Here is a 25,918-nt window from a genome sequence, read left to right as displayed (position 1 = left end):
AGATACTTGAGGAGCTGACACAGAAATTAATTATTCCCCTCATCTGGATGGTGGTCTTTTTTTTTTTTTTAAGAAACCCTTCTAAGGAGCGGGTATGGAGAGCCAGGGAGGGGGAGGCAGTATGCAGTCTAATAATATTCGGAGTAAACACATAGTAGCCTCCAACTTTCACTTCCTTGTTTTTCACAAACCTCTGTGCTTTTCTGTCACAGTCTACAGAACGAGGTCTGATGCGTGTTTTACAAAGGACCATTGATGGTGTGTCTGTGTGAATTGCACTAGCATTGGTCACAGCCAACTTCTGTAGGACCCTTTGCCCCCACCCAACAATACGCTCCAGTGTGTGTAGCCATTTATGAAAGGTCAGAAATGAACTGAGAAATGGGCTACGGTCAAAAACATGTGGCCCTATAAATATCAGGGGCATACGATTCGGTCCATTTTTCCCAGTCCCTGTGTCCCCACAACCTCCCTGCCTGTCAGTGAGGTGTTTTCTTTTCCTGCTTTTTCTGTGTTCCCCAACCTCTGCAGAGAGACAAAAGAAGACAATGGCCATGTTCTTCACCTGACCACCTGCTGTATGCTCAGTCTGCTACCTCAGAACCATCCCATAGACGTTGGACTTGGTTTCATTCATTCTTTATCATGCCTGCCTACAACGCGCTAGCCATCCATTCTGCAGTGTTCTGCTTTATTTTCCAAGTTTCCACTTCCCGTTAGTGGAAGACCCTGTGTTGTGAGTACATTTGACACGGGGTGGTGTTTGGTGAGCTGAGGAGTTGGCAGACTTGGGGCTCGGCAGGGTCACCATGACTTTTGCTGCCAGACTGGATGACTTTGAAGTGACCGTGGAACACCTGCTCATGGATGTTTTTGTAAGTAAAGGCTTTTCATATTCCACATGGAAGGGCTCTCCCCTCCATCACAAAAAAAAACCCTTGGGACTTTGTTTAATCTGTGGTTTCAATTATGCACAGTATTGTTGTCTCGTTGTAGAGGAAAAAAGAGATGAGAACGTTAGTGTCTGAGTGGCACGGACCGTGTGTATAGATGAAGTAACTTTTTAAAGCAAGCAACTTGCAGAAGTATGCAGCTCCAACAGACATTCGATAGGTACAGCAGATGTACTCATGGGGTGAGAGGTCCCTGGTAGGAAAAGAAGGAGCAAGGGTAAGAATGATGCTCTGAATACTGGATCTTTCATGTAAAGAATGTAAGGTGCAAGATCAAATGACAAACCTCACTGTAGTTCCTCAGGGACTTGATTGAATGGGATGAGGCTGTTGGAATGACCTGCATCTAAAGCCAAGAGCAGCTGACAAGGACCTTCCTGTCCTGCGATGGTTCAGCAGCACACTTTATAAAAGCCCAGACATTTGTAGTCACTTAAACACCAGCCAACTGGGATGGCTCTTACTCTGTTTGGGTTTGCTAATAATCAGTCAGCTTACTCTGAGTTATCGATGGGATTTGGGGACTTTAGACCTCAGAGCAGACAGGTGGTAAGGCAGCTGGAAGGTGCTCTCCTTCCAAGAACAACACAGGCACTGCCAGGGGAAGTAGGGAAGGAGGCAAAGGGGAAAGGAGGGAGGGAGACGGTGTTCCCTTCTGGGGACACCATGTTAAGGTTGAGGCTGGCCTAGGTCTCTAGTGTGGAAAGGTCTCTGGAGAGTTGGCACTTTCTTTGCTATAAATTACCAAGTCTCATTTAGAACCCCTCCAGGGAATGGTGTGTTTTGGCAGACAGGAGAGTCTAGGGCTTTTTAATTATTATTATTAAAAATAATGTATAATTTGTCTTCAACTTGTGGCAATGCTATTCTGGGCAGGATTCCTAGAAGGGCTCACCTTTCCAGGGCTGAGTGTTGGGGATTTGAGTGACTCAGACTTCTTCTGACCTTGACAGTGAGAAGTTGGCATGAAGGATGAATGGGTCTTTCTAATTTCCCAGTGTGGGGGAGATTCACTGCAAAGGGCATCCATTTATCCAAAGTGTGAATGGAGTGCGGATAGCAAGACAAGGCATTTTCTTTGATGGCTGATAGCACAGGCAAAGGTAGCAGGTGGCTGTGGGTTTGAGTTTAGGGTGATCGATGGTATGACAGGGTCTGTGTAAGTTTGGGGAAAAATCAGGAAGTGGTCTTATGAAAATACCCCAAAGTTATTCATATGTTACCCCCTTTTTTTCTTAACCACCCCACTTCCAAGATTTTCCCCTATATTTCTACCCTCTTGGTACCCCCCACACACACACACACTTAGAAGAGGTTACTGTCATGCTGTCATTTTCTATAGCTATACTTCATCCTTTCAGTACCAGTGTAGGTCCCTTTTACTTATTTGAACTAATCTCTTAATTATTCTCCTGCATCAGTATTCTCCACTAGCTTACCCATCCATTACTATGTCTACTCAATCTCCCCACAGTCTACTGCTTTAAATCCTTATTTACAGAGCACTTGTCTGCCCTCTGGAGCCGGGCTTTGCCCATACTTCAGAAGCTTCTTACATCCCCCTTAGCATAAGCCAAGCAATCTATGCAATTAGACAAGGATTAAACTTGGATCTCACATGACTTCCAAGGCCAAGTGCCTTCCTATGTTTTATCTCCCACCATTTCCCACTGGAAATTGCTACTGCAGCCACCCTAACCAATGTGGATTCTCCCCTGGACAGTGTGCCTGTCTCATTCCTGCATCTTGTGCCTGTGATTCTGCTTCCTCTGAACCTGCCTGAAGTCCACACATTCCCTCCAGCTTTGATCAGCTTCTCAGTGGGAGCTGCCAGCTGAGAGCTCCTGGTTATTAGGCCAGCGACTCCTGAAGCACCACCCCTACATACATGGCTCTCTACATACCTGGGCAAGGGCAAGGTCAAGGTCAGGGCTGCCTTTGTAGCCTCCATAGTACATTGACCCTAGTGGATAAGCATCAATTGCTGGGTTTTGAGTTAATATCATTTATTTCCTTATATTTGTTTTGATTGTGATATGGAAGGAGAGAGCACAAAATGCAAACAGAAAGAATTCCCATGTTTCTGTGCATTGCTAAATTGTTTATTTATCTTCAAGTAATCATACAGTTGGGTTCCAGCCCAACATGTCCATTTGTGACCCCCCATCCCTTCGAAGTTACCTGGCTCTATTTTCACATATATATACGGAACACTATGACTGTGTCTGCCCACCTTTCATCTGCCCCCTTCCCATTGGCCTCACTCATTCCCTCTGGCTGGTTATATAGTCTGGTATCTGGCACAGTGGTGACAGAGGCCACCATGGTGACGAATACTGAAGAAATTGTGGGATACATTGCAGAGGGGAGACGCTTTCTGGTTTGAATCTGTGGTTGTGAAATGCAGAAGTGAAGTGCAGAAGTGGTCACAAAATATACCCACACAGCCTCAGAATCACATAGAGAACAGACACTGTCCACCTGCAGAAGCACTGTGAGCACCCCAGGAGCTCAGTGGATCTCTTCAGAGCAGATTTCTCTCCACAGTGGACCCTCCTATCCCCCAAATTCCGTGATAAGTGTTTTCTTGCCTTTTGGTATTAGTGTTCCTACCCGTCTATAGATCCTTTGTTGTTGGATTGAGTTAACTGGAGGTCTAGACTCCAGTCTGTCTCTCCCCTCTTGTGTCTGGCTCCTGCTGCCAGCATCTCATGTTCAAACTGTCAAGGCGATCAGAGACCTTCTGGTTATTACCCCACTACTCTCAAATGTCCTGTAATATTGTTCCTTCCATTATAACTTATTTTTTAATATTTAATTGTTTTTGGTGATCCAGAGATTCAAATTCCAGTCCTCACACTTGTCAGATAGGGGCCCTTACCACTGAGCTATCCTTCCAGCCTGGATTTTTGCTTGTTGTTTTGGAGCCATGGTTTCATTTCCTGCCCAGGTGCATGCCTGGGTACGATCCACCACCTATGTTAGTCTTCCTGGTACATAGGGTATCCGACTCACACCACTTTGCCCAGTTCTTCATTGATATGGGATCTTGCAAACCTTTTTTCTGCCTGAGCTGCCTCAAGCCACCATCCAAACAATCTCAGCCTCCTATGTAGTTAAGATTACAAGCATGAACCACTGGTGCTGGGCTGTAGTCTTATTATGTGGTATTTGTGCATGATAATATTCATAACATTTGAGAGTTGAAAGAGTACTAGAAAGCTTAAAAAGAAAAAAACTCCAGGCTTCAGTCACTTTGCATCCAATCCCTGATTCCCTTGTCCCCAGGGGCAATCATGTGCATAACATTCAGATTCTCCATCTGGTGGTTAACTACACATTTTTTTCAATAATACATTTGTTATAATTCCTTAATTACTCCGCTTTGGACATTTTATACTCCCACCCTGAAAGACCAGGCTTTAAAAGTCTTATTATATCCCTATAAACACAGGAATCTCTCTTCCCCTCTATCTTCTTGATTTACCACAGTCAATGTCAAATTTGAGTCTCATGATGACTACCAAAATATTATCTATATTCAACAAATACTGTCTAGCATGTCTGCATATCCTGGATTTTACAGCTTTATGTTTTTACTGGAGTTAATCATTTTCTTACTTCAGAGTTTTCTCTTTGTTCTAGATTCTTACCCATCTTTTTTTTGTTCCTCTAAGATATTCCCATAGAAATATGTGACTTCTCTCAACTTGGTTTTATTAGATATTTATGTTATATATTTATATTTTGTTAAATATTATATATTTCGATAATATATGTTTTATTGTATATTCAACTCATTCTGCATCATTTCTGGAGTGTTCCTTCTTCCCTCATCACTTAGATTAGTTCTTCTCTCAGTTTCTTGCATGTGTCTTGGAGGCCTCTCTCTCACTATTCTGTGAATTCCCTTTCTACCTTTCCTGTGGGAAGTCCTCCTTTTCTTGGAACTTGTGTTCTCCTTGTTCTGGGATTCATATTGGTTTTTGGAAGCACATTTTCTAATATTCATGAGAACTCAATTTGTATGTTATTATCTGCCCTAACACTTTCCTGATAACTTGGGCCGAGCCATTGCTTGGTTGCTTGTGTGTTGATGAACACCTGTGAACTCCAGTTTTTTCAGAATTCACCTTCCCTTAAGTTCCAAGTCCAAATGCTCAGGTAGCAGAAATTCTGCATAGCTGGAACTCCTCATTATCACCTTCCCCAAACATCTCCTCCTCCTGTGCATTTATTATAACTAGTAGGAGTGTCCCTTCTCTGGCTCTCTTCACACAGAAGTCATTGAGGAACAATAGTTCTGAACTTAATCAATTTTCACTTATAACTGCTTTTTCCTAAACTCTAATCCTTTGGGTCTCCATTCTGCCATTTATCCTTTGTCAATCAGCTCACCAGAATTCAACTGAGTTGGTAGTGACTCTTTCCTAAAGTAACTTCTAAAATACATTGTTCTATAGTACGTAAGTCAGAATCCAGCCTCACGTTTCATTAATTCGCACAACACTGACTGCTTTCATGTTAGGGAAGTGTACATTTTAAATAGAATGGGGTATACTCAACAAGCAATAGAATCCCTGGCCCATCTTTATTTGCCTCTAAACATTGGTCTATCAAAGGTACTTTACCCATTCTGGCCATGAACTTGGGCTGGAAAACCCTTCCACAGGGGTTGGTGGGTGTTGTGTAGGGTACACTCAAGCCATATTCCCTTAAGTTGGAACTGCAAAGCACTGCTCTTTCTAACAGATTCAAGATGCTTCCTTCCCTCACCTTGGGAAAATATAAAGCATGTGGCTTCCTCCAGAGGCCTCTGGGAAAGTGGACAGCTGGCTCTTGAGAATGCCACATTCCAACGCACAAAAAAGAAAGCAATCAGCAATTGGGAGGCCTCAAAGAAAGGGAGCCACCATCGTTTGAACTTCGAGGAGGAATTAAACTGTACAGAATAGTCTCCTGTAGAAGAAAATTACATGGTAAAATTCTCTGCCTGCAAAAAAAAAAAAAGCATGGAAATTAGAAAATGATTTCAAAGTTGATTATGGGCCACCCAAGGCTTATCTAAGACATCTGACCTTTGAGAGTTAAGCCTGGTGAAAATCAGAAACCAACCTGCTCCTGGCTCTGCTTGGCAGTATCCTAGATACATTCAGCTAATTCTCCACAGTCAATACCAAAGATAAGGACATGATTTATTCTGCCATTCCAAGTGCAATTACACAGTTTACCCTGCGTCAATTGTACTTCATAAACGTGGCAAATCAATGCTAGTTATCAAAACCCATCCACAAGTGACAGAACATGAAAACAGAGCTTTGCAGAATGATCGCAAAAATCCAATCTCCACAGCAAGCACCACTGTCAGCTTATCACCTGCTTAATCACACAAGCAGCTTGGAACTCTTATTGATTCCTCAGGCCCTGGTCTTGACATCACTCCTAATGGCACCTGCAATCAGCCATTACCGCCATGCAGAATGGCCATTAGCGTAGGCTGCAGCCATTCATTGTTTCATGTGGCCCCATTCTGGAAAGGTCTAGTTGGAGCTCCCAGCTTAAAAGGACAATGTCAAATCAGGCCAAGGGTGAAGGGCAAACACTGGCTGCTGCTTGCAAGCCAGACCTCTGTTGGTTCCCTTTCCATGAGAAAGAGTCAAACCATCCTGCCAGCATGCTAATGACCTTAGTGTCTGCACCAAGGCATGCTAAAAGCAGAATATTGACCACCTTTTCACACAGGTCATTAGTATTTTCCACTTGACTTCCTCTATGGATTGACCTGTGTCATGAAGATTGAAGGAGGACTGGGGGTGGTGGTAGTGACTGCAATCGCAGCTATGCAGAAAGTGTAGATAGGAGGATTGCTGTCTGAGGTCAGTCCAGGCAAAAAGCTTAAGACCCTATCTGAAAAAAATAAGTAAAAGTCTAGAGCTGGAGTCCATGACTCATGTGGTGAAGCCCTCACCTAAGCCAATGAAAGGCAGAATAGCATCCAAGTGTTCCGCATGGGTTCTTTATTCTATCTCCATCGTCTCTAGTTGCAGCAGCTACATCTTCCAGATTTCCCTGTGTCCCACCCAGTAAGCTCCCTGTCTACAAGTTCACTGGACCTGAGGAAAGGGGGCAGCAACCTCTCTTCTTCTTCCCCTTCTCCTCCTCCTGCAAGATAAGGCCGACTTTAGGTTTCAAGCCTAGTTCTCTCTAGGACAGCCCCAATGGGCTCAGAGAAAGCCCGTCTGCTATCAGTTTTCCAAATTGCTTTTGTTCCCTTAATGAAAGTGATATTCCTTTTGCTTTTGGCAAGAAGAAAAAAAAAAGATATAGAATGAAGTAGACAAAGGATCACACGTTTATGTATTTGTTTAGGGAGTATTATTTAGCCAGTACTGGAGTTTAAACTCGGGGTCTTGTGCTTGCTAGGCAAGCACTCTGCTACTTGAGACATGTTCCTAGCCCTTTTTTTGCCTTGTTTTCTTGCTTTGGTTATTTTTTCAGGTAAAGTCCTCCCTGGCCATTTTGAGGCGGTCACTGTGCAACCTAAGCCTCTTACATACATGAGATTACACATGCATGCCACAATTGCTTCCACCTGTTAGTTGAGGTGGAGGTGGGGGTCTCACAATCTGTTTGTTCAAATTGGTCTCTTCCTATGATGCTCCCTCTCTGTGCCTCCTCTGTTTCTGGGATTACATTTGGGAGCCACAATACCTGATGGCAGAATTACATTGTTGTTGTTTCCAATTGATTCCCAGAAGGATCATTCAGCTTACCTGCACAACCTTTCCTCAGGACACTACCTCTCACCCCTTCCCTTCAGCCTGCCCTCTACCTCTGGTGTTTCCTATTAAGCCCCAGCTGTAGTGTGCAGCCTCCTCCCTTTGAGGGTGTTGTCAAGGGGCCAGTGGGTGATGGTGTGGGCTCCCAGGGAAAGGAAGGGGGCCTGGCCTCAACTGTGGTCATCTCTGGTGATAGGCAAACAGCAGGAGTGAAGTCAGGTTTACCAGGGCAGGGGACGCACTACCAATGCAATCCCCATCTGTGCACTGGACACAGAGTTTCATCGGGACCTCACTCACCTTGGATGGCTTGTTGTGTACGTCATCATGGTCTTTGTTGTGATTTGAGAATCCTTCCACACATGTACACACACACACATACACACACACACACACACACACACACACACACACACACACACAAACGTGCTCACACAGCTCTTCCAACTCTAGCCATAGCCTCCTCCAAACACTGGTTTCAGAAAACTCTTCCTCTCCAATTGGCCATCCCTCCCAGCCCCCATTTCTCTTCTTACTGTTACCCAGGGATGAAAAACAGCCATTGGACTCGATGCACTTCGCTGTGGCATGTAGAGATTTTTGGTTTTCCTGAACTCTGCTCAATTGATTCCTGCACCTTGTCATTCCGGAGTCTTAATGTAAACGCTTTCATTGAGACTGGAAGGAAATGTTCAAAGTAAACAAACAAAAGCTTCCATCAGCCTTAAGTGCTCCACTCCATGAAGCACCAAAGGCAGCAGCTTCTGGACCCGTAGGGCCTAAGGTTCCTCTGCTTCACTGGGGGCCAGTGGTGTGCCCTTGGCATCTTCCCATCTTCCTAGGGGCCACCACGAGGCCAGGCACCTACTAGCCTGACAAAGATGCATATTCTCTAGAGCAGCAGTCCTAAGCACTTTCCCCTTGCCTTCTGTTGCTATAGTCCCTAAATTGTCCATTTCCAGTTCTTTGGCCCAACATGGTGGTCTCCTAATTTGGATCCCGTGCCCACTGATGCACAAATGTATCCTCACCCTTTCTGTATCCTGCCTGAGTGGCTCTTTGCACAGCTCTGTCATCTGGCTGGCCTTCCACTTCCTTTCCCCGCTCCCTTGGCCTTGCTGATGGCTGAGTCCTTACAGCAGTCTGAATCCTTACAGGTATCCCACATCACCCCATCACCCTGGCCTTAGGCTCTGGTAATTCAGCTTCACCCTGGTTTCTGTGGATGAGCAACAATTGTGTTCTAGCTCCTCTGGACTGTTTAGGTTCTCCATCACCTGTAAACTGCCCAGAGTGCAAGCCAAGCCACAATTGCTTTCCAGGGATCCTCTTGCCATGTCTCACCCTGCCATCCTCTCCCCTTCTAACTCCCCTTCTCCAATCAAACCCAATTTTGGGGGTAGTGGGAGATACCTTCCCTGAAGCTTGAATCTGCCCTATATTGACAGAGTATTCTGCCACAAGTGAGAGGAGGATGGGCACGCTAGCTGTGCCTTCTTGATCGATGTAGGAAACCTTTCTGAGCTCCACTTTCTCTGCCTGTAAAATATGGATAATACAATACACTTCTGTTGAGGAGGAGCTAGCCTTTGGTAACCTCCCATTGCATTGCCGAGCAACTGCTGAGTGTTCAGTGAGCATTTGTTCCCTCTCCAGCTCCAAAGTGCTCCTCTCGGGCTCAGGCATGAGTCCTCAGTCCTTCCTGGGAAACATGCGTGTGTGTTCTAACAATGGAAACAAGTACGAGACATGAATATCTATTTTTTTAAGCTCAGGAATTAACCTTCAAGGTGTAGCTGTCAAAAACTCTACCTTGAGACAATCAGAAAGGTATCTCTGGGTTAGCTGGACTTTGAGAACCTTCAATTGGCCTAGAGAAGGTGGGAAATTGTTCTACCTCACTGGCAAAGGCTCTACTAGCTAGCTGGGAGGAGTCCACCCTGGGGAAGGGTGGAATGTGTACGACTCCAGTGTGTGTGGGGGGAGGGGGGGGCCGAGGTCTGGCCCAGGGTTATTTTTGTTTCCATTAACATTCTCTTCTATATGTATGCTAACCTTAATCGAACACATATGTTCTTGTTTTATTTGACCTTCCTTCATCAAAGTGTCCCTGATGATGTGAATTATGCTAGAAAGCCTTAAACCCTACAGCGAACCCCGCATTAATACCCCTGGGAAACAGGAAGTTGCACTGAGTGAGATATAAACAAATCTGGCTCTCAGGGGCTTTGCCTGACCTGGGTCAGAGGATAGCCAGGGATTCTTCTCTTGATCCAATCCACTGCCATTCCCCCCACCCCACCCCACATTTTCCAGCCCCCCCCCACCCTGGGACTCAGGCTGAGCAGAACCCTCCTTGTAGTCCCAAGACATTCTGCAGATAAGTGTTGTGAAAATACGCCTGTCTTTTGTTCAAAATGGTGACATGGTCGAATATGGTCTTAGGAAGGAAAGAGATGTTACAGATTTGCCTAAATAACTAGCTATGGCTCCGGATTTAACCTCTCTACTCCTCCAGCCATCCCAATATTTGAAACTATGCATGCAGTGCAGACCGGAAGTGAGGAAGAGGAAGGGAGAAGTAACCCAAGCTACCTCCCCGAAGTCACTCTGCAAGCTGCATCACAGGGGTCCTCACCTTCCCCCTTCTCCCCCTTCTTTCTCACCCCCTGGCTGACTCCAACTGCACACATGGAAACAATTATGAACAAAGCCCGATTGTTGTATATTTGGAATTTCCCACATGGACTTCATGCTTTCTGGAACTGCCTCTTAGTGTGTGTTGGGGGGGTGGGGAGGATGCGCAGGTCTCCTCCCGCCACCCCAGCACCCCAGCTTGTCAAACTTCTTCTCTCTGTACCCTGCTTTTCACTTCCTATTAGATTAGTTTGAATAAACAGAACTCTCTTTTCCATCATTTTCAATAAACCAAGCTCTTGTCTGTGGAGAATTTTAAAAAAAAGCTAGTTCCCAAAGCTCACACCAAAATAGGCTGATATGGTTACAAAGGAAATGGCCATTCTGTATATAAATCCCCAAGCGAGCCATGTGGGCAGAAATACCTTAGAAGCAATCAAAAATTCTCCCAAAGTCTGGAAGCCCTTTCTATTTCTTAATAGTCATTTTCTCTGCTATGAAAATTAGCCCATTTAGAGAGGTGGAGTGGGGGAGGGGGGATGAGGAGAGTGAGCAATGTATCAGTTAGAAAATATTACAGAATCTTCCAATAAACACTTATGACTTGAACAAAAAAGAAATATTACAGAAAAGTTAAATTTTAGACTATTCATATCACTTGTCTGGAATTCCACCTCAACTAGAACTGGGAGATAGGTTGGAAGAATCTGAGCTCCGATGAAAAAAGATAAACTCCAATACAACTTGGTCATATAAAAACATACGTGGTAGATCACACACACACACACACACACACACACACACACACACATACACACATGACAACATGGCTGTCTAAATCTACTTGGATTCCCCTCCTCTTTCTCACCACACTTTCTCCTTGTGGATTTCATTCACATAATTAATTATATGCATGCATTTACTTATTATGCATTGCAAACAAACAAAAAAAGGAGGAGAAAAGCAGATATCTATTTCTGATACATTGCCAAAGAGTAGTTTATGATTAGAAAGAACCATACACACACACACACACACACACACAGCCCCCTATGTGATGTGTTACTATCTTCCCATATTTTTCCCCTGTGTTCAGAAAAGAGTGAAATCAGAATGTCGGATTTCACATTAATCTCCCCACAGATGGGGATATTCTAGCAAGTCCCTGTAAGGTAAACATGTGATCTACTGTACAGCCCAGGGCCCTGGGAGTCACGTGGTAGAGTGAATAATGCGTCTGACAGAGCTTTGATTAGACAACTGACCTGCTTAGTGTCTGCAGCCTGGGGAAACCGACTTGACATCCCTGGATCCCTCATCCCAGAGGTGTCTTTTGCCCACGCCCTGGGACGGCAACACACAGGGATAGCCGAGGAACAGAAGAGATGCTGGAACCAAACTGAAGTTACAGAACTTGAGCTGTTTGCCTCTCTCCCCATCCCCCACCTGCCAACACGCCACATCTTGCCTCACGGGGTCGAAAGGAAAATGCTTGCAGTTATTTGATATTTGGGAGCCTCTGGAAGATCATAACTTACTTTGGGGACGCTTTCATCTCTCCCTTGGCTAGCAACACAGACACACACACACACACACAGAGACCACACACACACACACACACACACACACACACACACACGAGAGAGAGAGAGAGAGAGAGAGAGAGAGAGAGAGAGAGAGAGAGAGAGAGAGAGAGAGAGAGAGAGAGAGAGAAAGACAGACACAGACAGACAGACAGACAGACTGACTGACAGAGGGGGGAGAAGAGAGAGAGAGGGGAGAGGGGAGAGAGGAGAGAGAGAGAGCACTCTACACCATGGTGGTTCAGGCTGCAGTGGCTCCGAATAGATCTCAAAGACTTTTACTGAAAATCCCCTATGGATCTCTGAGGAGACGCAGCGTGGAAAGGGTAAGCAACTGTGGCGGGCTGGTCTTGCTCAGCACTGCCCTTAAGAAAGGAGCGATTGCTTTCATTGTGTGTGTGAGACATTACTTCTTTTACTGAGTTCTGTGTTTTGTTTTGTTTTCTCCCTGAACACTCTGAAGTTCCAAGAGCTGTAGGTAGAATGCTGTGTTGCCTGTGATTTCTGTTCTTTTTCCTGAACAGATAATGATGAGAAATCTGAGAGACCTGTATCAACTGTAGATGTGGTAGGGGGCTCTTAGGAGAGAGCACAAATTCTAGATGGGAATTGTCCCTCTGTAATGGATATTAAAGATAGCAGAGCCTGTCAAGATAAATCAGGACTGAAAATGTTGACTTCTTCTGTGCTTAGGGCATAGGAAAGGCAGTTGGGCAGCAGATTTCCTGCGGGGAAGGGGTGGAAATGGTATCTAAAAAGGCAGTGATTATAATGACATTAAGAGGATATGGAGTGCTGGTGTTAGAGCCAGTGGGAGAGAAATCATCTTCCTCCTCCTCTTCTTGGTTCCTAGGGGTATGGTTGGTTTGTAAAACTATGAATTGGGACTGGAAATAATCTGTTAATTTCCTAAAAACCATGCTTCCTTTAAGGTAGCCCTGGCAGGGAAGATTCTATAAAATAATAAGAATTTGTCCTCTGGAGTAAGTAACCTAGTTTGGGGGCCTGACTGGCATTAATGGGAAGCATTCTCCCCTTGGGCTTCATGGAAACAATGCATAGGCCCACAAGGATCTCCAAAACCCCCAGGGGCCCTGCTGGAATCCTGATGAACCTTCCAGGAAGTGGTGATGTCTGTGTAGACAGCTTGGGTGAACGTGCAACCCCAATACCTACTGAAGCAAATGGCACAAAAGGAAAAATAGATAAACAACCAGACATGGTTCTTATAGCAGAACAGACTTGTTCTGAGGGATATGTATGTACTGCTGGAGATAGCAATACCAGGGAAACCTAACTCAAAGTTGAAATGTGTGAGGGACTGTGTCAATTTCCACCCGAAACAGATTCCTTGGCTGCAAAGAGTTGCACTGATTTTTCTGTCATTTGGATTTTTTTAAATTCACTTCTGATTCTGGAGATATGTGGGACATAATTTTGCAATATGTTCTTTCTGTATATATTAGGTATGTCAACAAATATGTATTAAATGCCTACTGTGCACTCTAGAACATAGAAACATAGAAACACCAGCTACAGCAAAATTTACAAATTTCTTTGGTGTATAGTGAATGTGATGATAGGTTTCAGTAAATACTTTGGGCCTCTGTGGTAACTAAATTTATGTAATATGTTCTATTGTTAGGCTGTGTATTGGGCTAGATATGGTGGGCTTATATCCAGCTACTCAGGAGACAGAGATGGGGAAGTTATGGTTGGAGGTTAGCCTCAGCAGAAAGTTAGTAATACGTACTCCCCATCTTAACAAACGAATTAGGCATGGTGATTCACATCTGTAAGCCCAGCAGCATGGGAGATGGAAGTAGAAGGAGGAGGACCATGGTCTGAGGCTGGCTGGGCAAAAAGTGCAAGACTTTATCTAAAATACAACCTAAAGCAACAGGACTAGAAGCGTGGCTCAAAGAGGCAGGCCTTGCTGGGTATCTTCTATCTAAAGAAAGATACTTGTTCACAAATACTCAGATGGAAATGTGGGCTGTGTGCCACCTGGACGACAGAGAGAGGTAAGAGAGGGGTGAGAAAGAGAGAGAGGAGAGAGGAAAGAGAGGAGAGACAGAAGAGAGAGGGGGTAGAGAGAGGAAGGAGAGAAAGAAGAGAGGAAAGACAGGGTGGGGCAGGGTAGAAGAGAAAGGGAGAAAGAGAGGAGCTAGGGGCAGAGGCTAGGGAAGAGAGGAGAGAGGGGGGGAGAATGGGGGGAAATGGGGAAGATGGAAAAGAGAGGGAGAAATGAGAGAAATGGGAGACAGGGGGAAGGGGAGAAGGGGGAGAGAGGAAGAAGATGGAAGAAAGAAGGGAAGAGGTTAAGATGGGGAGGAGGGAGAGAGAGGGGAGAGATAAGGGGATGGAGAGGGGAAGAAGGGAAAGGAGAGGGACAGGATGAGATGAGGGGGAGGGGAGAAGAAGGAAAGGGGAGGGGGAGGATGAGATGAGGGAGAGAGGGGAGAGAGGGGAGAGGGAGGAGAGGGAAAGGGGAGGGGGAGGGGAGGGGGATGAAAGGGAAAGGGGAGGGGGAGGGGAGAGAGAAGAGATGGAAAGACTGCACAGAAGCGCAACCCATCCCCTGTGGCACAGTAAACTACTTAGTTATGCTTTCTAAATTTTCCCACAGTGTCATATACATTTGTATAAATGCAGATATATACAGCTGCCTTTTACTCAGTTTACCCATCTCAGAAATCTAACAACCTAGGAACACAGTGTGGTGCACCATTTGCATCTGACACTACATATGCTGACATACACAGCCTTGTGTTTCCCCTCCTGAGAGACTTTCTGCCCAGACAGACTTTCAAGAGTTCCAGCTTGATTTCCAGACTGGGGATTTGGGTCTGGGAGATCAGGGCCCTTCAGAGCAGCCTGTCCATCCTTGGATCCGGGGTGTTCCCTGTGACCTTCCACCTCTGCCCTGCCCCTAGAGGGAGAGAGTGTCATTGGAGTATTGGCTTGCCTGTCAGGGCCCATTGCTCAATCACATAGTCCAATCACACTAAGAGATTTGCATACAAGGCGGGGACGAAAGGTAAGGTGAGAAACACTCCTGTTCTCAGGGCAGACTCTGGAGGGTGGGCTCTGAGTCTCTCTGAGACTGAATTGAAGCAGCCATCATCCCTATGACTTACCACAGTTGTATTGAGGGTGGGAAGGTGATAGAGGCTTGTTTTGTTCTTGTTCTGACAGTGTTCACACGTCCAGAACAAATGTCCTCCAGTGTGCTTCAGACCCAGTGACCTCACTTTACCAGCTGAGCTGCTAACAAGGGACAGAGGAGACTAGGCCTCTTGTACTGTGTGAGCACCAATAGAAGCCCAAAGCAGAGAGCCCTTCTCTGCTGCCTAGGGACACCTGGTCAACCCCAAGACAGGCCCTAAACCCCCAGCCTTGCCTGTTCTTTACTATTTAGTTCTATTATTGTCTTAGGAGATGTCGTGCATGCAGTCTGTTGCCAGGAAAAGTGCTTCTTCATGGCATTGCTGTATCCAGCTAGACCCTGGCACCTTTCTGCTCCTATCTTTCCTCTGTCTCCTGAATACATTCACTTCTCTTACATGTTGCTCATATCTTGCTGTTGGTTCCTGTTCCTGGCTTCACTACCATCATTTTCATCTGTCTATCATCTTCTTGTGGTTACAAGTCCTGTGCCTTTCAGTCCATGCCATTGTAGTAATAATAATGATAACAACAACAACAGTAACAATAATAATAGTAGGCGTGATCATACCACTTGTGAACTCTAGTAATTGCATGTCTCCAGATAAATGCCTGATTGTAATCTGGACCCTGCCTGCCCCTCCCTCCTCACCCCTTCCCTCACTTTAACTAGGTGTGCTGAACTCCCAACTACACATGAATGTGTTCAAAGTTCCAACAAATGCTATGTTGGCCTAAGGGTCTCTGCACCTGCTGACATTTGCTACCTCCTCCTCCCATTCCCTTAACTTCCCATTTTTGCAATGTAGAAAACATTTCAGGAGCTTTATCCCCTCTCCCAAGTCTGGATAAAGTACTTTTCCTATGGGATACCATGATGCGCCACATTTCTCTCAGGATAACACAACCTCACACTGCACTGAAACTGTGTTCATACTCCATATGGAGACAACTCTTGAAGGACAGGGAACAGCCCTGGGTCCCTGGGCTTGTGACAGGAAACAATAATATTCAATAGATATGAAAATGAATGAAATCTGGAGGTTCTTCTAACACGACATCATCGTCCATGGGGGAATTCAAGGAAGAGGTCCAAATTAAGACATCACTCAGAACGGCCTCTGTTCCCAAGCCAACTTATTTCCCGCAAGCACCATTGTTGCAGGTGGAAAATGTGTACATGTTAATACAAAAAAATACTCTTCTCCTATTTATTCTAAACTCTCAGACAGTACCATATATCTATAAGTCAGACAGCGTGAGAACAAGCCAACCAGACTCGAATTATACATCTCTTCACTAAGTACTGTAAATTTGACAGTTTTATTGAGGTTTTAAAAAAATGCAGCAAGAAAGCATGCTCTCTTACTACAATTATCTGCATATTTGAGGTGAAAAGGGGTCTTTATTGTATTTTATTTTGTCCTGGAAAGACTGAAGTGGTGTGGTATTTCTGGAGTGGTATTTTTAACACAGCATAAATTACACCTCTTTTTGCCCTCACGTTGTTTAATATGTGATGTTGACATATCTCCAGGTTGACATATTTCCAGCCTATTATTTTTCAGACCATTACATTATCACAGCTGCGAAGCTGCATAACTTAAGCGTTCAGAATACAACAGCGTCTCTATAGTCGGGTGTGTGGTGCTTACATTCTGAATGTATTCATGCAGGGAAGTGTGAGACACTAGCAAAAACACATACAGCAGACGGCTTGTAGTGGATTTTTATTGCCATGGGAAGCAAACAGCCAAGAACTGTTCAGACAGATCAGTTATTATGGGGGAGGAGGGGGGTGTCCTAGGGACAGTTTTGTTCTTTCTATAAATATACACCTCACTTGGAGACCAAGAATCATGGGGAATCAGAGCCTCCAACTCTCCAGTTCACCCCATGCCTTGAAGGTCACTTCCCCTATGTTGATTAGTGATAGTTATTAGGTGATTTTAAATGACCTGAATTTGGGCAATTTTATTAATTGTACATGATACATACACCTTCAGTCGTGTTTGAGCCTAACATAGAATGAGATTTCATGATGGTTCAGTGTTGGGAATGATACTTAATGCTTCGGTTCCAAGATTTTCTGTCCTCTGGTGCAGGAGTAGAAAGCATGATGGGAAAGTCTTTGTTCCCATGGTCAGGACTCCCGAGGCTTCTGCATCTAGCTCCACGTGGTAGCTGTGGAGCTGAGGGTGAAATGGGATGCTGCCTCCCTCTCTGGATTACTGGTTCTCAAGTCCTGACTTTTTCTTCTGACTCCTCCTAATGGCCAAATGCTAGGACTCCTCTAAAGGCATGACTCTCCAACCTTGGCTTGGCATTGAAATAGGCCTGAAGAGCGCTGAGAACTTCTCATGTCTGAAGCAAAGTACTCAGGGTCTCTGGGGATGGGATCCAGGTATCAGTCTTTAGATCCTCAGGTGACTGTGGAGAACACCCAGCATTAAGAACATGGCCATCAGGCAGGTAATAAGATTGCCGAGATAGATGATCTGAGAGAGACTTATGGACATTAAAGAGTTCTTAAACTTCTGGTCTTCCCATGTCACAGGAAAAAGTGAGTAGGTGTTTGGATTTGGGGAGATCAAAAAGCCATTCTTTTTTGTTTATTGTTTTGTTTTTGTTTCTTTCATTACCTTTAGTTGTACAAAAGAGTAACCATTTGTCAAAACAGCTTATGAATACAATGTATCTTTACTAATATCAATACATTTCAACTCCCTACAGGCTCGGCCCACATTCCTAGAATCCTCTGTTCAGTGCTCTGCACTCTGGCACTGCTCTCTGGCTAGTTAATTCTGTGCAGCCTTCTGACATCACACAGCCTACTATCATGCAAGACTTTCCCCCTGAATCAATGATGATGAAACACACACATACACCTACAACCCAGCCAGGTGCCAATGGCCTACACCTGTAGTCTTAGCTACTCAGGAGGCGGAGAATCTGAAGGATTATGGTGTGAAGCTACAGACATATCAGTGAGACTCCATCTCCAATTAACTAGCAACATGTTGGGCTGCAGGCATGGCTCAGGTGTTACAGTGCCATCCATGAGCAAGCAAGCTAAGTGAGTGTGAGGCCCTGAGCTCAAGTACCAGTATCAACACAAAACAATGAAAGAGAGAGAAAGAGTAAGAAAGGAAAAGGGAAAGGAAAGGTCAAACAAAGGCAAGGGCAGGGCAGGGCAGGGCAGGAAATGGAGGCATAACTGAGCTACTTCTTCATGCTTCTTTTATCCAAAGAAGCACGGACTAAGACCCTTCTGGGTGCATTTTTGTCATCCATGTTCACAAAATCATCATGTAGTCTTAGAACATCTTTTATAAATTGTTCTAACAATGTGAAAAGTATTTATCTGTGAAATATAAGTTTCTTTGACCAGGTTTTTGTCATTTGCCATTTTTCTTATTTTTGTCTCTTCCTTACTGGTTATATAATAATTCATGAAAAAGCTTGGTTCACATTTCCGCTAAGCCTAAGAGCTTCGAGTAATATCCAGTACACAGGTAAACCCTCATTTGTCATTAATGCTAAGTAGATGCACAAAAAGATTACTCGCATGGTCCTAAACTCAGCCCTTCAATAATCAATGGTAATAATAGGACAGACTTGTCATGACGGGATAGAGTTGCAGTGTACCTGCTTTTCTCACACAGTGGAATGTTATCATCATTGGGCCTACCCAGGTGACTTGGTTTAGAACGCTAGCTCTTCTTAGTAGAGCACTTGATCTTGTAAAGCCTTGAGATTGGACACATGTAACAGTATTGAGTATGCAGGTGTGGTGGAGAGGAGGATGTGTATTTTGAGAGGGTCCATCATAAATATGCCTCAAATAATTCTACATTACATTGTGACTTTTCTCAATAGTTCCAGGCTCACATTTCACATGGACAAATTGCTTCCAAATGGTCCCGCCCCTCTTTCTCTTGGAACATTAATGAGGAAATCCAATAAGTCTTAGAAGTATATCGATCCCAGAAATGTGGTCCCAGTCCAACCAAGCAAAATCAATCTCAGATTCTTGTCTACAGAATCAGTCTACAGACATCCGGGGGAATGCAATACCTAAGATCCAACAACTTCTTCATTCCATGGATTTTTCTTTATCACTTAACTCATGCTTGGCAATATTCTACACTGGAGAGATGTAACAAAATCTCAGCTTTCATGAACGAATAATGTTAACTGGTAAGAAGGTCTCTAAAGACAAATAAAGCAGAGGAAGGAGAAAGGGGGAATGGGGAGCATTTTTATATGAGGTTACACCATGGAATTTCCAAACAGAGAGGATGACTTTTGGGGTGCTGGAGATTAAACTCAGGGTTTTACACTTGCTAGGCCAGTGCTCCATGCCTGCCCTCCCTCCCCCATCTCCAGCCCTTTTAGTTTCCAGATAGAGTCTTGGTAAGCATGGCCTAAACTGGTTCCCAACCATGAAACCACAATCCTCTTGTCTTCACCTGAATAGCTGGCATAGAGCCACCACCACACCAGGCTCATAAGATGACTTTGGAAGAGAGACATACAGAAAGTAAGGGAGCAAGCCTCTCCGCTTGGAAGGTAAGACAGCCCAGGAGACTACAGTGAGCACACTAGGTTTGATCCAAGAGCATACTTGATATCTTTGAGGAATAGCAAAAGGTCAATAGAGCTGGAGAAGATGGAAGGAAGTGGGAGTTGTTGATGAAGAGAAGGACCAAGGAAGCCTTAGAAATCCAGATTATGTCTAAAAAGTTGTGTGGGCTATAGTAAGGACCTCTGAACTTTCCACCAAGAACACCTGAAAAGACATGTGGGTTGTGGCTGAAGGATTCTATTAGCTGGCCCTGTGGCCACTTTAGTCAATAGAGAAATGAAAATGCAGGCAAGCAACTCATTGGGGGAGACGTGGCGCTGGTTGAGAACAGACATGCCCAGATGCAGGTGGTGAGAAAGATATACTCTAGATTTACCTCGGAGGGAGAGCTGACAGGATTTGCTGATAGGTTGAATGTGGAGTGATGGTTCAGGAAGAGAAGACAGGAGTTGAGAATGAATTTTAGCAGCTGTAGAATGGTGTTAACACCTCATAACTAGCTTGGGGCTCCCTGCAAGGAGTGCTGATTGGTGATAAGGGCATGGGTGGGTAGATGTCTTCTGATGTAATACATTGAGGTGATGAATCCATGTCCAAAGGGAGATATTCAGCAGGATGTTCAAAGCTGAGGATTTGGTTAAGCTGTGAAATCTAGACTGGAGACATGGTGTGAACGTTAGGGTTTGTGTCAGAGCTGGCTTTTTCAGCTTGTTTGGGATAATGTGCATTTCTTCCCAATTCCACGTCCAGCAATAATTTATAGGTGACTTGAAATGGGCCATGAAGGGAGAATTTACACCATGGAAATTGGCAAACACACAACTCAGGATCTTCATTCCCTAAGGGTTTGATTGTTGAATATTCACTAGCACATCACGGGAGGTGGTGGAGAGTCATGGGACTGAGTTGCTAGTACCTAGGGAATTTGTATGGATGGCCAGACACAAGGATACACCAGAGGACTACACTGTAGGCCACTCTGCAATTAAGAGACCAATTCCATGAGAACGAATAAGCAAAGAAGATTAGCAAGGAACAGCAGGGGAGTGGTGGGAGGATTGAAGAGAAAGTCTCAGGAGGAACAATGCGCTGTGAATGTTTCTGGTAGTGAAGTAAGATAAGGACTTTGAAAACTGTCTTATTCCTGACTTAGCTAAATAGCTAGCAGGTCTCAGAACCAGCTGGTGTTTCTGAACACATAAATGCACACATCCTACCCAGATGTACTGAAGCTGTTAGGTGACAGAAGTTTGAGAGGCATCATGTCAATGCTTTTTAGACACGGCATGAGTGGATTACAGAAAAAAAGCACAACTTAAGAATGGAGGAATAATGCAAACCAATGATGGTGTATAAGGCCAGCCTTATACACCCTCAGCTCAGTCCCAGACACAGAGAACGGGGAGCCATGGTAAGGATGAATGGGACAAAGATGGCAGTGAATCTTCCCCCCTGAAGCACCACAGAAATACAGTGTTTGCTTTTAAATCATCTCTCTCTCCACTTGAGGCTTTGGCAGTTAATTGGAGATAAGATTCTCACAGCTTTCCTGCTCCAGCTGGCTTCAAACCACGGTCCTCAGATCTCAGCCTCCTGAGTAGCTAGGATTGCAAGTGTGAGTCATGAAGGCCCAGTGTCTCTCTCCATTTTTAACCACTCATCAGAAAAGTGAAGCTGCAGTAGTCCTGTAGAGCTTGTTCAATCCCCATATACACACCACTTTAAAAATAATCACAGGGGAAGTGGCGCTGTGGCTCAAGTGGTAGAGTGCTCGCCTTGAGCTGAAGAGCTGAGGGACAGCACCCAGGCCCAGAGTTCAAGCCCCGCAACCCAACTGACAAAAGAAAAAACAAAATAACCATAGGAATAGTCAAGTGGTGGTGTCTGCTAGCTGGTTAGGAGGCCGAGGTAAGATGATCACATCCACACTCTACTGTAGGCCTTAACTTTCCTCGATCAATCCAAAGGAAACCCTCTTTTGTTTTGTCTTTGTGAGGGGAAAAAAATCAATATCTTGATGTAAGCATGTGTTAAGGGCGTCATAACCCAGCTGAGTCCCAGAATATATTTAGAAAGTATAATTGAGGGTTGAGCCAGCCATCAGATAGCCAACATGAGCAAGTCCTAGTTTGAACTCTGAATTTGTTATTGACACCAATTTTGCAAAATAAAACAGATTTGAACCAAACTAGAATAAACTTTTTGATGAAAGGTCTGTTTCCCTGGATCTTCATAGGTTTGTTTTCCCTCTGCCCATTGGACTGAAGAAATAGCCAATATAGTCCCCTATGTGGATCTGATTCAGAAGAGGTTTTTCTAAGACTAAGTCTCAGAGCTCATGCCTGTAATCCTAGCTACTCAGAAGGTAGAAATAGGAGGATCCCAATTCAAAGTTGGTCCAGGTGAAGTTAGAAAAGCATCACAATGTACCACAAAAAAAGTTTTTCTCTAGGGTCTCTAAAGTTATAGTATGCATAGCTCTCGACCTTTCCCTTTCCTTTGAGGTAAAACAGTGACTCTGGTCCCCCAAATTCAAGCCATTGAAAGAGATTTAAATGCTGGCAGCAGTGTGGGTCCCTTTCCTGATGCTGGCTGATGTTTGTGAATGGTTCGTTTCAGACCCACTCATGGTCCCAGGTTCTAATTGTGGCTGAGAATACTCACCAGGAAGCTCTTCTTCTACATCTTCAAAACAAGTGCTCTTGCACTTAGGGGTAGAGCAGAACTTGTTACATGATTGAGTTCTTCTATGTTGGCAACAAAGTGTGTGCTGGGTTCTGGAATCTGGAAACACTGGCTAGAAAGTCAACCCAGTATGCTATAGCCTGAATGACTGTGACCCACAAATGATGGTATAAGGGGTGGGGCCTTTGCCTACATGGTTGAGATCAACGCATTTGTTTGTTGGTTGGTTGGCCAGTTTGTCATTACTGGGGATTAAACTCCGGGCCCTGAGCTTGCCCAGGGAACTGCTCCAATATTTGAGCCATACTCCCATCCTTTTTGCTTTTAGAGTGCTTTTCCGGTAGGGTCTCATACTTTTGCCTCAGCTGACCTCCAACCTCCATCTTCCACCACCACTTCCCAAGTAGCTGGAATTGCACAGGCTTGTGCTACCATACCTGGTGGCACGCTACGTTTTTAGAAAAGGTCCCCAGAGATCTAACTAATTGCCTCCACCATGTAAAACCACAGCAAGAAGGGTTCTTCTAGGAAGCAGAGAGTAGGCCTGAGAAGATATAAGTCAACCACAGCAGGTATATATCTGACTACTGCACAAGTCACCTAGCAGATGATATTTTATTTTTACTATGGCAACAGCAGGAAGGGGTTAAAATACAATTTTTAGATCGAGAGAGATGAGAGGAGCTGCCTCTGCCTGTGGACCCCAGCTCTGGTTTTCAAGTAGAAGAACATTTAGAGCAACTAGAGAGTTATAGAAATCCTCTAGAGACACCTAAGGACACTTGGTTTAAAATCAACAGCATTGGAAGTCACAGTCACACAAGTGTGCTAGGAAGCGTGGCTCTGGGGCCCTGTTAAGCCTTACATGCAAACCATAGGTTCTGTGGCATTTGGTTCAGCTGTGGAATCCATTTGCCGATCATGTTTATTTCCTTAGAATCCCTGGACATACAATCATTTTCTCTGAATACTGGCCAATATACTCTCAAAAACCCCTTCAGAACTCTTTAGCTTACTTTTCCCTTCCATTGGGTGCCCTTCAGGTAGCATGAGAGAAAAACATTAAGTGACCTGAAGGTGGCATGAGAGAAACATCGATAATACGTCTTGAAATAATGTCCTGTGCAATAGGGCCAGAAAAGCTCTGTCCCTAGAGACTCAGCCACCAGAAACGGCTATGTTTAAGAGTCATTTCTATCCTGTATGGTATGCCTAGGGCCTAATCCTTCATCTTAACTCTTAGGATTGGACCTCTGTCTGTTGTTATCCTACGAAACAGGACTCCATTAGAATCACAAGTGTCTGGCACTGCCAGACAGGGAAAAATAAGGAAAGAGATATATTGCCAGCTGGACCCCTAGCACAGGAGGTAACCACTAGATAGCCGTTCTGTGACACTGAGGCCGGTGTCCTGATTTTCAAACTTTTCAAGAGAAAAATCCTAGCATCCTTTGCCTCTATGTAAGGAAATATGTCTTCATGTGTAAGAACAAAAAAAGAGGTATAAAAGATCTCGAGTTTTACATGTTGAAACAAATCCCTCTCAAAAGTAAAACATTTCCTGCCACACACAGTAGGCATGTAGGCTATACTGGGCCTATGACATGCCTCAGTTCTGAGACCAGGAAATGAGGGCTGTCCCACCCTAGATATCTGTTCAGTCTCTCTGTGCCCAGTTTTGGACCTCATAAAAGAGAGAACTCGCAAGACAAAACCGTAACCTTGGAAATTTATCTCCAGGTTCTGATACTGGCATTATAATCCTACTGCTCAATCAGAATGTTATTTTTTAAATGCTTTTGACAGGTCAGAAACAGATATAAATATACATTTAAATAAACTGAATAGAGGTCCTCAAGCTATAGGAAATGGGAAGGCTATCTGTTCTCATCTGAGAGCATTTTTTTAACCTAGCAAGAGGGCTAAGACTTATTAAGCCACAGAGGCTAAAGCTAGGCACAGTGGCTCATGTCTGTAATCCCATTTACTTGGGAGGTAGAGATTCAGAGGATGTCAATTTGAGACCACTGTGGACTCAGAGTTCTACAAATCTCTTCTAGATGTGTAATCAGGGTACGCTGGTGTGTGCCTGTCACTCCAGCTATGTGGGAGCCTGTCTGAAAAAATAACTAAAGCAAAAAAGGGTAGGGATGTGTGGCTCAAGTGGTAACAAGCATGAGGCCTGGAGTTCCAAGCCCTGTACCACCAGAAGAAGGGGAAGAAGGAAGGGGAGGGGAAAGCAGGAGGGAAGGGAGGAAGAGAAGGAAGAAGAAGAGGAAAAGGAGGAGGAGGAGGAAGAGGAGGAGGAGGAGAAAGAGGAGGAGGAGGAAGAAGAGGAGGAGGAGGAGGAAGAGGAGGAGGAGGAAGAAGAGGAGGAGGAGGAAGAAGAGGAGGAGGAGGAAGAGGAGGAGGAGGAAGAAGAGGAGGAGGAAGAAGAGGAGGAGGAGGAAGAGGAGGAGGAGGAAGGAGAAGAAGGAGGAGGAGGAGGAAGAGGAGGAGGAGAAAGAGGAGGAGGAGGAAGGAGAAGAAGGAGGAAGAGGAGGAAGAGGAGGAGGAGGAAGAGGAGGAGGAGGAAGAGGAGGAGGAGCACCAGCAGCTTGGATCTAATCTAATTATTACAACTAGAAGAAAGAGAAGGAAGAGAAGAGGAGACAGCAGCTCCGATCAGATTATTGCCTGCCAAAGCCCCTTGTCATCGTGCTTGTCCTTGTGTTTGAGAGCAGGTGTTCCCCCTCATTGAAGTAGGCCAAATCATTTCCCCTAAAGAAGCAACCACCACACCACCTTGTGGTGAATTTTGCTAGAACCCCAAAGCATGGAGCAGCAGTGTGTGGTCCCCTGGAAAAGCAGAGGTTGCACGGGGGCCAAGCTGACATTCTTTTATGATCAAGGTGGTTGGTTAGTAACAGCTGGGCTACAACCTACTTGTTCTAAATCTTCTCTTTCATGCTAGATGCCATAGAATTCTGGGGTTTCAGCCAAGGGCCTTGAGCAAGCGTTGAATGCATTCACAGCTTCTTTGCTGATGAAAACATTGGCTCTCCCCATAGGAACTCTTAATCCTTCCATGATGTCAAAGTGGAATGATGCTCCCACTGTGGGAGGTGACGAGCCAGACTTCTCAGACATCCCTTCTAAATATGAGCGCACCCTTGTCACAGCCACAGCAGAGATTTATCTCTTTAATTTTCATCTCAGAATGGTCTCTCTTCCTGCCTTTCGCTGGATAGGTCAACTGTGAACTGATCACCTTCCAGCTCTTAGCCAAAAGCCTCCTAGGGGTATCTGACACCCAACCCATACAAGAGCAGCAGCTCTATGGCACTGTTGGCATTCATTACTCTAATCCTCTCACCCTGAATCCTTATTAAATTAAACACTATCAATCTACCTGGACCATGTTTTCTCCACTTCCTGCTGGAATTATTTGATAGAGTTGAGATTTAATTCATTTTTATCAAGGGCTGATGCTCTTGGTGTGTATGTGTGTGTGTGTGTCTGTGTGTCTGTGTGTCTGTCTGTGTC

The 25,918-nt window shown here is 44.7% G+C and overlaps 1 protein-coding gene across 7 annotated transcripts in view; it reads left to right on the top strand.

Moving 5' to 3' along the window:
- The window catches only part of Frmd4a (FERM domain containing 4A), a 526,608-nt gene that overhangs the window by 222,852 nt on the left and 277,838 nt on the right, over positions 1 to 25,918 (top strand). For 2 of the 7 annotated variants that reach the window (XM_069990390.1, XM_069990389.1), the window contains exon 1: positions 12,047 to 12,278. The exons of 4 other annotated variants lie outside the window; for them this stretch is intronic. In XM_069990390.1, coding sequence (XP_069846491.1) covers positions 12,186 to 12,278 — 93 coding nt within the window. In that variant the 5' untranslated portion in view covers positions 12,047 to 12,185. Of the gene's footprint in view, positions 1 to 12,046; positions 12,279 to 25,918 lie in introns of those variants that run through there. One more of the 7 variants, XM_069990388.1, reaches the window with a different exon arrangement.

This window comes from Dipodomys merriami, unplaced genomic scaffold, assembly GCF_024711535.1.
Source record: "Dipodomys merriami isolate MVZ:Mamm:240054 unplaced genomic scaffold, mDipMer1.0.p SCAF_4, whole genome shotgun sequence".
NCBI classification, from domain to species: domain Eukaryota; kingdom Metazoa; phylum Chordata; class Mammalia; order Rodentia; family Heteromyidae; genus Dipodomys; species Dipodomys merriami.
Note: the sequence above shows the minus strand (reverse complement) of the source record. Positions and strands in the feature narration are given on the sequence as shown.